General features: G+C 54.5%; 1 protein-coding gene and 1 long non-coding RNA gene across 32 annotated transcripts in view; both read left to right on the plus strand.

Annotated features, from left to right (window-relative positions):
* The window catches only part of CYB5RL (cytochrome b5 reductase like), a 28,918-nt gene extending 20,287 nt beyond the window's left edge, over positions 1-8,631 (plus strand). For 26 of the 31 annotated variants that reach the window (XM_084965038.1, XM_021096600.2, XM_084965024.1 and 23 more), the window contains 2 exons: positions 923-1,126; positions 2,901-4,607. In XM_084965038.1, the coding sequence (XP_084821164.1) occupies positions 923-1,126; positions 2,901-3,104 (408 nt within the window). In that variant the 3' untranslated portion in view covers positions 3,105-4,607. Of the gene's footprint in view, positions 1-922; positions 1,127-2,832; positions 4,608-8,183; positions 8,211-8,407 lie in introns of those variants that run through there. The other 5 variants (XM_084965034.1, XM_021096603.2, XM_084965025.1 and 2 more) reach the window with 2 other exon arrangements.
* A 247-nt stretch (positions 8,632-8,878) lies between these two features.
* LOC146402956 (uncharacterized) lies at positions 8,879-11,387 on the plus strand. Its single transcript, XR_014808262.1, has 3 exons — positions 8,879-8,994; positions 10,090-10,154; positions 11,255-11,387. It is a non-coding gene; the product is annotated as an uncharacterized LOC146402956 (long non-coding RNA).
* The last annotated feature ends 934 nt before the right edge of the window (positions 11,388-12,321 follow it).

Consider the following 12,321-nt stretch of genomic DNA (forward strand, 5'->3'; position numbering starts at 1 on the left):
CGCCACATCGGGAACTCTCAGGGAGGTGCTATTATTTTTAACAAGTGAAGAAACCAAGGCTCAGGGAGGTGACAGAACTTGCCCAGATGGCTAGGGATTTAGCCCCAGATCTACATGACTCCTGACAGCACTAGGGTGGTGTGCAGTGGCTGTCGCTAATGCTAGTGACAGCTGCATTCACAGAGGCCTAATCTCTAGAATGAAGGAGGTGAATACCTCACTGCATGGGTCACGCACTAACCTTCAAGGCACTGACCTTGGAGGCCTAGAGCTAGGAAATGGGTTCAGCGAGGGGGAGCTGATAGAACAAGGGCCTCCTGGGAACTCACTTTCATTGCCTGGGTCTCTGTGTCAGCGCTGTGCCTAGCATCTCATTTAGGCTAGAGAAGAGCAGGCTGGGTCCAAGCCAGGGCCCTCAGATCTCTGCAGGGCTTCCCTGGGGCAGAAGCAGCAGAGGCAGAGGGCAGGGCTGGGCTGGGGGTGGTGGGCAAAGCTTTAGTGGGAGCAGATTTCCGCTCAGCGTGAAGTGGTCAGCCCTCCCTGGCAAGGGGGGGTCAGCCTCTAATAGAGCATACTGCCTTAGGCCGTGGTGGGCTACCTGTGCGCAAAAGTGTGTAAGCAGGTCCTGTGGGGATGCTTAAGAAGGAAGCCAAGCCAGCTGCAGGTGTTAGGAAACTTTATGGACAATTATGTTCCCTGTCAGCCTCCGGATTCCATGATTTCTGTCCTATAGACCTTATGAGCTACAGCCTTTCTCAAACAAGGATGGCTTCCCGGGGGAGGTGGAGAGGGGCACTCAGATGGGAGCTGGGGAGACACCCAGGAAGCCATGCAAGCAAGCCCAAGAAAAGACCCCAGAGCGGGTGGGTGGGGTGAGACCTCCCCTCAACCCACCCCTGTCCTGTACCGTCCTGTTCCCCAGTACGGTGAGCTCCTCATGCTGGCTGCAGGCACCGGCCTGGCCCCCATGGTGCCCATCCTGCAGAGCATCACAGACAACGCCGAGGATGAGACCTTTGTCACCCTGGTCGGCTGCTTCAAGACCTTTGAGGGCATCTACCTGAAAGCCTTCCTCCAGGAGCAGGCCCGTTTCTGGAACGTCCGCACCTTCTTTGTCCTCAGCCAGGTGAGCCCAGGGGGGTGACCTTCTTCCCTGATTGAGACTCCGCTGTCCCCTCGCCCCCATCCTGAGGACCTGCTGTGGGCTCTCTGCTCCCCGCGCCCTGATAGAAGCCCCAGCATGTGCCTGGCATGCTTATTATGCGCATGAGGAAACTGATGCGCAGAGGGAAGGCGCCAGCCCCTGCTGTGCTGCCAAATGGGCGGAGGCCAGGATTTGAGCCCGAGGCTGTCTGATTCCACAGCGCCTGCTCTAACGCGCCATGCGTTGCTGCCTGCCGTCAACCAGCTGGCATCATCCATTGTGCGGGCAGGGGACCGGGTTGTGGACTCAGTGGGCCAGGCACAGACGGCCTCTGGTTGTGACAGCTCCTCGAGGCAGGGACCATGTGTCTGGATCACCACGCTCTCTGCTTCACACAGTGCCAGGCACGGAGTGGGCGCTCACCCCATTAATGGCTGGGGAAGTAAGCTGGATCCGAGCTCACTGCATGCTTTACCGTGTTACTTTGTCCCTGCGTGGGAGCAAACCCTCCCGTTACAGCTGCTCCAGTTGGAAGCAGCTGTGCCTCCTGAGCCCTCTTCCCTCCTGGATCCCTGCATCCTCATGGATACTAGTTGGGTTCTTTATTTTATTTTAATTTTTTGGCTTTTTAGGGCTGCACCCGAGGCATATGGAAGTTCCCAAGGAGGGGTTGAATCGGAGTTTCAGCTGCTGGCCTACACCACAGCTACAGCAACACGGGATCCAAGCCAAATCTGCCACCTACACCACAGCTCATGGCAATGCCAGATGGCTGACCCACTGAGCGAGGCCAGGGATCGAACTCAAAGCCTCATGGATACTAGTCGGATTCGTTTCCACTGCGCTGTAACAGAAACTCCACTGGTTGGGTTCTTAACCTGCTGAGCCACAACGGGAACTCCCACATATATGTTATACTTCAATAAAATGTTTACTTAAAAGAAATGCATTGTGGAGTTCCCGTCGTGGCTCAGCGGTAACGAATCCAACTAGTATCCATGAGGATGTGGGTTCAATCCCTGGCCTTGCTCGGTGGGTTAGGGATCCAGCATTGCTGTGAGCTGTGGTGTAGGTCACAGACGTGGTTCAGATCTGGCATGACTGCTGTGGTGTAGACTGGCAGCTGCAGCTTTTTTTTTTTTTTTTTTTTTTTTGGTCTTTTTTGGTCTTTTTTGCTATTTCTTGGGCTGCTGCCACAGCATTTGGAGGTTCCCAGGCTAGGGGTCGAATCGGAGCTGTAGCTGCTGGCCTATGCCAGAGCCACAGCAACGCGGGATCCGAGCCGAATCTGCAACCTACACCACAGCTCACGGCAATGCCGGATCGTTAACCCACTGAGCAAGGGCAGGGACCGAACCTGCAACCTCATGGTTCCTAGTCGGACTCGTTAACCACTGCGCCACGACGGGAACTCCCCAGCTGCAGCTTTGATTTGATTCCCTAGCCTGGGAACCTCTATATGGTTGGTGTGGCCCTAAAAAGGAAAAAGAAAAAGAAAAAAGACAAAGAAATGTATTGTGTACCCCGAGGGTGCTCCCTCCTCCCTGTGCCTCCCTGTGGTGGAGGATAACACCCACCCACGGGCCTTTGGGAGGGTGGTCCGAGTCCCGGGGCGAGGAAGTGCGGGCTCGTGGTGGGGCTGGGCGGAGGTTGCCCTCCCCATCTGCCTCCATTTCCTTGTTTGGCAGAGAGGAGCTGACTGTGACGTGTGCGGGCCCCAGTAGTCACCCCCACTGTTTCTCATCACTCATCCCAGGAGAATTCCCCGGAGCAGCTTCCCTGGAGTTACCGGGACAAGACCCGCTTTGGCCGCCTGGGCCAGGACCTGGTTGACGAGCTAGTGGGCTCCTGTCGGAGAAAGCCGTTTGCCTTGGTCTGTGGCTCAGCTGAGTTCACCCAGGACGTGGCCAGGTGCTTGCTGAGCGCGGGCCTGGCCGAGGACGCCTACTTCCTCTTCTAGGCCTGGCCTCGCTTCTAAAGCGCAGCTTCTGGCGCTGGGACGCAGGAAGGGGCACAGACTGGAATCCAGAGACCTGCATGCAAGACCACTGCTGACTCTCCGGGTGACCCGGGCCCGTCTTTACCTCTGCATGCCTCCTTTTCTCATCTACCCCACGAGGGTACTGACCCCCTTGGGCAGGCATCCTGCTGGGTGGAGGGAGGTGGGAGATCATGCCTGTGGGAGCCCGGGGAGGAGAGGACCCAGCTAGGAGTCAGGGAGGACCTCCCCGACCCCAGAGCGAGCCAGGTGTGGGCTAAGTTGGCAGGAGAACGGATGGAGGGAGCTTCCTGGTTCCTCAGGTCCCCTGGGGCCCTGCCCTGTCAGGCCCGTGCCACAGCCTGCTTTCCCTGGAGACTGCATCTCTTGTGGCCTCAGGGCTGGCTCCCAAGAGCTGCTCCCCGCCTGTTTAAGGAAGGACCGCAGGGGCGAGCTCTTTGGAGGAGGAACTCGCCAATGTTGTTCCTCCAGCGCCGCCGCGAGCCTGACCCGATGGAAGTCCTGGGTTCTGTGACCTGACCTTGTCTCAGAACAAGGTGGGGCCCTAGATTATCTTTATGTTGTTTCGGCCCCAGGCCTTTCCTGCTGCAGAGGCTCAGTCTCCCTCCCCTGGCTCCAGCCCAGCCCAGAGTCCTTTCCCCAGCAAAAGAGGCCCTGAAAGCAGATGCCCCTCCCTCCCGCAGGCAGCCAGCTCAGCCGAGCCTTCAGCACCCTGGTGACAGTTGCTATGGAGATCTAAAGATAGAGCAGGAGTCAGGAGACCTGGGTCCTTCTTCCTGCTCTGCCCACCTAGCTGCTGCAGATTCGGATCCACCCACCCCTCCCCTTCAGACCCCACCCTCTCCATTCTGCACAGGGCATGCCCTCCCCAGGGAACTCGGCACTCCTGGGCATCACACCGCAGTTAAAGAATTCTGCTTTTTGCAGCCTGGGCTCCAGTGTGCGGCACCAGCTCAGGCTGGCTACAGGCAGTCCCAGGACCAGAATATTAAGCCATGGGATCACGGAATCAGAGAACCATAGAACTGCAGAGTTAGAATTTTGCAGTCAGAGACTCACAGTCCTCATCATAGCAGAGATTAAAGCTCAGGGCTTCAAAAAGCATCCTGTCAATCAGACTCATTGTAGCCAGGAGGCCACATGACCTGCCCAAGGTAAAGCAGTTCATGACAGGGCCAGTGTTAGATGCCAGATCTCTAGTGTCAGCCCTGATTTCGGAATGTTCTCGGTGATTTTTAAACTGGGCTCTGCAGGACACTATGGTTCCACGCATGGTGGCCCAGAAGGGATGGCCAGCTGGGATCGCCAGGCCTCCCTTCAACCAGCGCAGTTCTGTTTTTACCCCTTTTATATCTGGGCGCTTGGTGTCATTTTCATTTGTGAAACAGGGTTTTCCCGCACTGCCTAAAACGTTGTAACAAATCTCTGCACTGTGCCATCGTCAATAAATAATCATGACACGCCGTTGGGGGATGGTGCTAAAGGTTTCCAACCACGTCTCACGGGCAGAATTCCATGGTCAGATGGAGGCGGGGAATACTGCCCTTGACCTTCGTCAAGAAGCATGTGCCCATGAGCATATTTAAGGCTCTGCAAAGTCCAGTGGCGAAGAAACATTTTTTCATTGTGTTAACCCAGAGGTTCCCAAGCTTATTTAACTAGAGAGCACTGGGAGACCAGCAGTCCATGGACCACGCTTCAGGAAATGCTGGTCTGTTACAAAGCTCTTATCAACTCAACACAGCGTAATGAGTGGGAAGGCCGTTCCTGGAGTGGCAGGGGTCCCAAGCAGGAACTGTGGCCTTTCTGGTGACTTGAGCAAGATACTTTTTCTCTCTCGGGGCCTCAGAAATCTGGGCATCTTCCTCAATCTTTCCCCTCCTTCAGTGAAAAGGTGCTATTGAGTCTACTCACAAATACTCCTAGAGGGCCTGTTAGGTGCCAGGCTCTGTTCTAGGCACAGAGGAAACAGCTGAACAAGGCAGATGCTGTCCTGGGAAGCCCCATCTGGGGAGCTTAGAATTCAACGAGGAAGGCGGAAATTAAAGTTGTAATTCTAAAAGGGATGAGTGTGGAGTTTCCACTGTGGTTCATCCGAAACAAACCTGACTAGTATCCATGAGGATGCAGGTTCCATCCTTGGCCCTGCTCAGTGGGTTAAGGATCCAGCGTTGCTGTGGCTGTGGTATAGGCTGGCAACTACAGCTCCAATTCGATCCCTAGCCTGGAAATTTCCATATGCCATGGATGTGGCCCTAAAAAAGAAGAAAAAAAGGGGGTGGGTGGGGGGATGAGTGGGCTGAAAGGGGAAGTACGGAGTGTTAGGAGAACGGATGGCCAGGGCTTTAGCTTGGCCTATGGGAGGCCAGGACAGACCACTGCACTGAGGGTGGAGGCCTCAAAGCGACACTGTTGCTCATAGTTAGGGGCCTGGAGCTGTTCTCGTGGGGCAGTTCTCGTGTGTCTCTCTTTGGCCTATTTTAGATATGGATGTTTAACTATCAGCCAAGGCCCCTCAGTGATAACCAACAGCCCCACTTGTTCTAGAATGCGTCGCGCCCCCCCCCACTTCCCCCTCAATCCAGGTGGGATCTGTGCAGTCTGGATGCTGGCAGGGTCTCTTGTCATGGACACTGGTGAGGGCCCAGACACACCCTTGGTGCCAAGACGCCAAAGGGCACATATCATCCAGACACTTGAGAGCTTGGGGCTGGGTCCTGTGTCTCATAAGATGATAAGAGAGCCCGGGAGGGGGATGAGTTGGAATGCGTGAATTGGGGCGAGGTTCCGGTCAGCTGGCCCATTCCTCCCAGCTCTCCTTGAGATGCCCCCACCCACCCCCCTGTGTCGGGGGAGGTGTGCTATCAGGGTGTTGGCAGCAAAAGCAGAGGCTGCTTTGGTTCCCCTTATCGTGTTTTGCCTGCACGACTGCCACATTCCCCTCCTCAGGAAAGGGATGGGGTGGGCTGGGGGCTTTTATCTGTACCACTTTATTGTAAAAAATATTTGAAATGAATATAGCAAAATATGAACACCCAGGAGTTCCCATGGTGGGACAGTGGTTAACAAATCTGACTAGGAACCATGAGGTTGCGAGTTCGATCCCTGGCCTCGCTCAGTAGATTAAGGATCCGGCATTGCCGTGAGCTGTGGTGTGGGTCCCAGACACGGCTTGGATCCTACGTTGCTGTGGCTCTGGTGTAGGCCGGCGGTCACAGCTCCAATTAGACCCCTAGCCTGGGAACCTCCATATGCCACAGGTGAGGCCCTAAAAGGACAAAAGACAAAAATAATAATGATAATAATAATATGAACACTCAGTCTGGGTGATAGGTTCACTGTTGTCTCCTTTATTCATGTTCTACCTGTTTCTGTGTTTGAAATAGTTCCATAATTAAAGATTTTTAAAAATAAGATCAGGAGTTCCCGTCGTGGCGCAGTGGTTAACGAATCCGACTAGGAACTATGAGGTTGCGGGTTCGGTCCCTGCCCTTGCTCAGTGGGTTGACGATCCGGCATTGCCGTGAGCTGTGGTGTAGGTTGCAGACGCGGCTCGGATCCCGCGTTGCTGTGGCTCTGGCGTAGGCCGGTGGCTACAGCTCCGATTGGACCCCTAGCCTGGGAACCTCCATATGCTGCGGGAGCGGCCCAAGAAATAGCAACAGCAACAACAACAACAACAAAAAGACAAAAAGACAAAAAAAAAAAAAAAAAAAAAAATAAGATCAAATACGCTTGGTACTTCAGGAACTCAAGACTTAAAAACTTTCATTCTGGAGTTCCCGTCATAGCTCAGTGGTTAATGAACGTGACTAGTATCCAAGAAGATGCAGGCTCGATCCCTGGCCTCACTCAGTGGGTTAAGGATCTGGCATTGCTGTGAGCTGTGGTGTAGGTTGCAGCAGTGGTGTAGCTGTGCTCAGATCCCACGTTGATGTGGCTGTGGTGTAGGCTGGCAGCTGCAGCTCTGATTCCTAGCCTGGGAACCTCCATATGCTGCAGGTGCGGCCCTAAAAAGACAAAAGACCAAAAAAAAAACAAAAACCCTTTCATTCCTTCTCTCCCATCTCAGGTTGTGCCCTTTTATGCCTTCAAGCCTTTCAGTCTTTCCTTTGAAACCGTTGTGAGCACCTACTGTGTGCCCTGGTCTAGCTATAGCAGTTAATAGTGTAAACAACACCTGGCACCCACAGCTGACACGCTGCTCCTGCTGCTTGTGCCTCTTCTCTTCCTCATAAACTCAAACCAGACAGACTTTCCAGACACCACAGTTTGGGACTCTTCCCCCCCCCCTTTTTTTTTTGGTTTTCTTTTCTTTTCCTTTGTAAATGTTGCAGACATGGGTTCACATCTCTTACCGATTCTGTAAGTATCCAGGGCAGGTAACTTGGCCTCTCTGGGCCTCAGTGTACTCATCTGTAAAATGGAGATGGTACCGCCATCTCCAGGGCTGGGTGAGGAGGAGGGAAGCGTGTGTGATGCCCACGCACAGCGCCTGGCCCGGAGTGGGGGTGGGAACCAGTGCCCTGTCTCTCCTCTCCCAGGAGGCTCTCCCCAGCAGTGCCTGGCTCATGCTGGCCTCTGAATGACAGCACTTGATCTCCAACTTTTCACTCTCAAGAACTCGTCTTTTTATTATTTTCCCCATGCTTTGGAAGATTTTGATCCCAAATTGCATGTATTAAATCATTATTCATTTATCTCCCATTCCTTATTAATCAAAGACATAGATAGCTACCCCTCAGAGCTTCTGATCTGCCGGGAGCCGCACGTGGCTGACATGATTCCAGCCAGAGGCAAAGGAGCTCAGCCGCTTGTGTGGTCTGGGTGGCCCGAGGAGGGCAAATGTGGATGCACTGCACTCGTTTTCTTTTTTTCTTTCTTTTTTTCGAATTATAGGTGATTTACAATATTCTGTCAATTTCTGCTGTACAGCAAAGTGACCCCGTCATATATTGATACAGATACAGATATACATTCTTTTTCTCATATTATCCTCCAATGCTCCAGTCATTTTCTTTTAATTTCTTTTCTTTTTAGAGTACTGGAAACGGCTGGCCTTGCCTGGTGAGTGCTGCTTTCCCAGGTCACTGACTGATGGGCCAGGGGCTGAGTTTTCCCTGCCAGGGTCTAGCCCAGGGCCCCACGTGGCTCCCAGCCCCTTCGTCCCACAGGGCTCATTCCAAATAGATGGCGTGCACCAATGCCACGCAGAAGACCATGGGGTTCATGTAGCGGGAGGTGGCAAAGCTGTCTGTGTGCAGGTCCCACAAGCAACCGCTAGAGACCACCACGCCGTCCTGCCCCTTGCTCCCAATGCTGACAGAGCACACTGGCCTGTAGCGTGTGCCACCTTGACCAGCTCCCAAATCGGCATTCAGCACGGTGGGGCCAGATGGCAGGCCACACCGGCCGGCTTGGAGGGCAGGTGAGCCTGCATCAGCTCCTGCGCCCGGACCCAGGGGAACTTCAGCTCCGGCCTGGCTGCCCACAAGGGGACGTGGGGGGAGGAGAAGAGAGGGGTGATGGAGGGGAGTGTTTGCAACAAGGAACACAGAATGGGAGCTTGAAGCCTAAGAAGTTGAACACAGACCCCTGAACCAGACGAATGGCGTGGACAATGGAACTCGGAACCTGGGACGACTCTGTGGTGCTGTGCCTCCAAGGGGCTCAGCCTGTAATAGGTGTCCGGAGGCCCATGGCCTGGGATCCCCTCCCGCTCTCAGCATCCCTCCAGCCTCTGACCCACACCTGCTCCTGGATGATACTGATGGGCCGGTGGTGCTTTGGCCGCAGCTGCAACTGTGTTCTCAGAGATGCTGATTCCGGGAACGTCGGGAGGAGCATGGAGGTGAGCGACACCTGCTGAATGTCTCCTGAGCACCAGGTTTTAGTCATCTGGGGTTTGTTCCAAAGCAACTCTGAGCATGCATTTGGGTGCAAGAAGCTCACATGGGAGGGCGTTCAGGGAAGCACGGTGAGGAAGTGGGGAGGAAGGCCAACACAGCCCGTGTCCATGGGCAGGTTGCCCTGGTGCAGCTGGAGCTCATTGGCTGGGGTCCCACTGTCCACTGCAGAAGGCACCCAGAATGCTCCCACCCAGGGTAAGGGAGCTGGGGTGTTTACCCGTCAACACCCACTGTCCCTCTGGGGCTGAGGCTTATTCCTGGGACACCAACTCCTAGCACTGGGGCTTCCCAGGTGTGGGCTCGGCCTGACATTGAGAGGCCCTCAGGGAGAAGCCCTCAGGCAGGGAGACGCAGGAAGCCCTGTGTTAGGCGGGGGTGACAGGACACATCAACGGTATCCACTAAATTATCTCAGTTAATTCTCACAACCTTTTATTGTTTTGTTTTTTTAGAGCTGCACCTGCAGCATATGGAAGTTTCCAGGTCAGAGGTCGAACTGGGGCTGCAGCTGCCAGCCTACGTCAGAGCCACAGCAACACCAGATTCGAGACGCAACTGCGACCTACACCACAACTCATGGCAACGCCGGATCCTTAACCCAACGGGCAAAGCCAGGGATTGAACCCACATCCTCATGGATACTCGTCTCGTTCTTAACCTGCTGAGCCACAATGGGGACTCCAGTTCTCACAATCTCGAGAGCAGTGGCTTTCTGTTTGATAGCAAAGAAACGGATGCTCACGAGGTAAAGCAGCTGGTGGAAAAAGCGGTGTTGCATGAGGGCAGGTTCCGTAGTGTGTCCACCCCGCCCCACCCAGCGCAACGTCTGGCCAGTGAGTGTTGAAGCAGCATCTGTTGGATGAACTGGTGGGAGCCACACAACCTCGGGTTAGTCTAAGACTCTTCTGTAAAATGAAGCTGGGACTTCCCTTCCTCCCAGGGCTGCTTTGAGGAGCTAAGGACTTGGGTAACTGCTTAGCCCTGGGCTGGGCCCGCTGTGGGTATTAATTTCCTTTCTGTGCTTCCACTAAGCGCAGCAGGGTCTCTACTAAGAGGTGGACCTTTGTGCCCGACTCAGTGACCACCTGCAGGGAACCTCCAGGTGAGTGACCAGAAAACCTCCAGTATGTCTTACTGGCTCTATCCAACCAGGCCTGAAGCCTGCCCAAGTGTCACCCGTGTTAACTCAACAAAACAAAGCAATAGCCTCCCTTACCTCTGTGTTGTTCCAGATACAGATGCATTTTTGCTCAATCTCTCAATCTCTGTCTCTCTCTCTCATATTTTCAGCCTTTGCTTGAAGGGCTGCCTATGGCTTGCCTGCGACCTGTACCTGCCCCCACCCCCACCGCATGTGCTCTGGACAGTCCCTGGTGTCCAGAGATGATTTTACAGCTGCCTTTGATGCTGCTGTCAATCCCTCCTTGCTTTTTGGGGGGGTCTTTTGTCTTTTTAGGGCCACACCAGCAGCATATGGAGGTTCCCAGGCTAGCGATTGAATTGGAGCTACAGCTGCCAGCCTACACCACAGCCACAGCAACGCCAGATCCGAGCTGCGTCTGTGACCCACATCACAGCTCACGGCAACGCCGGATCCTTAACCCACTGAGCGAGGCCAGGGATCGAACCCTCAACCTCATGGTTCCTAGTCGGATTCGTTTCCGCTGCCCACGACGGGAATAAGCCCTCCGTTCTGAGCCTCAGTTTCCTCAATGGTGCAATACCTCCTGCCTCACCAGATTGTCCTGAGGACCAAGCAACTCCTTCACGCACTATTCAGCTCACATTTCTGAACACCCAGCTGCATGCAGCCTTTCTGCTGGGTCCTTGGAGCTGTGCAGTCTCCCAGGATCGGGGGCGGGGCGGGGACAATGGTGTTATAACAAATGTGAAAGAGCCTGGCACTCTGCCTAGTACCCTGCGGACAGTCAGTGAGTGAGGGGCCCTGTCCTATCTTCCTGCCTTTTAGGCCTCAGTTTCCACAGCCAGAAAATGGGGGGAAGGGGATTGGACTGGCTCTCTGAAGTGCCCCCCCCACCTCCCGGCTCTGATAGCCTGAGGCTCTGGCCCACCCTCCTCTACTCGCAGCCCCTCCCTCTCACGTTGACATGGCACATTTCCATTCCTGCCAATCAGGCACCACAGGTAAGCCAAGCCCCAAGGCCTGACCATTCCTGATGCTCTTTGCTAAACACCTTCCAGGGGGCCTCCCTCTCGAGCTGGCAGCAAAGGGCTCCCTGGGGACCTGGAGACCAAAGGATGGGCAGGAGGCAACACGTGGTCCCAGATGGCTGTCCGAGTTCCTCAGAGGTCAATAAAAGTCATCCTCACTCCTGGGCACCGAGCCAGGACCGGCTGGACCTTCCCCCGCATCATCTCATCGAATCTTCACTGCAAACGGCGGGCACCACGCTGCTCTCATGGTCCAGGAGGCTGGGCCTCAGAGGGGCCCCACAGCCGAGCAGTGAGAGCCAGGATTCAGACCTTGTCTGTCAAACGGGAGCCCAGACTCCTCTGTGTTTACCTCAGATGCCCCGGGCCTGGCGCAGGCTCTGCACAGAGCAGGAGCATAGGAAGTGAGCCTTGGGCAGGACGGAACCCAATAAGGCTCTTGGAGGAAATAGAAAGATCCTGTTTCCTGTTGGACACAGAGCCCTGAGGCCAACTCCTAGAGCAAGGCCTGGCTCATAATGATATTTAAGCCAGGTCTGTGGATCAGTGAATGGCGAACATTTAAAATATTCTTGGCCAGAATTTACACTGTGGCCCCAGATCCATGCTTGCATTAGGAGTTGTATACAATGTTCCCATCTTATTCCTGCGGCATTTTTCCATGCAAAAGACTCTACCCATGTCTGAAGGATGCTTGTCCCACTCATCCCACTAATTAGAGGCTCCTTTGGGCTCCGCTACTGGTAAGAGATGGGGAAACCTGTAGTAAGCGCCGACTGTGTGCTTTAACGTAAACTAGCCCATCTCATTTCCACCATAGCCCTACGGGCAGGGCTGAATGGCCCACCAGACAGATGAGTCAGACCAAGACCTGGAGGAGTTGGGTGACTTGGTTCAAGGTCACCTGACAAGTTAGAGGCTGACCAGGGATGGATCCCAGATCTGCCATCCCCCCAAACTCATCCCCTTTTTCTACCACCAAATTCCCTCCCAGCCCTAAGGTGCTTCTCTTCCCCATCCAGTGTGGCCAGTGTAGATCTCAGAAGTGTCAACCTGGTGACACCAGATCCGTCACCTTAGGGAGGAGTGAAGGAAGC

This window comes from Sus scrofa, chromosome 6 (assembly GCF_054392235.1).
Source record: "Sus scrofa isolate SSC_HxYL_T2T_F1_AM1 chromosome 6, Sscrofa_HxYL_maternal_Yorkshire_Landrace_v2.0, whole genome shotgun sequence".
NCBI lineage: Eukaryota > Metazoa > Chordata > Mammalia > Artiodactyla > Suidae > Sus > Sus scrofa.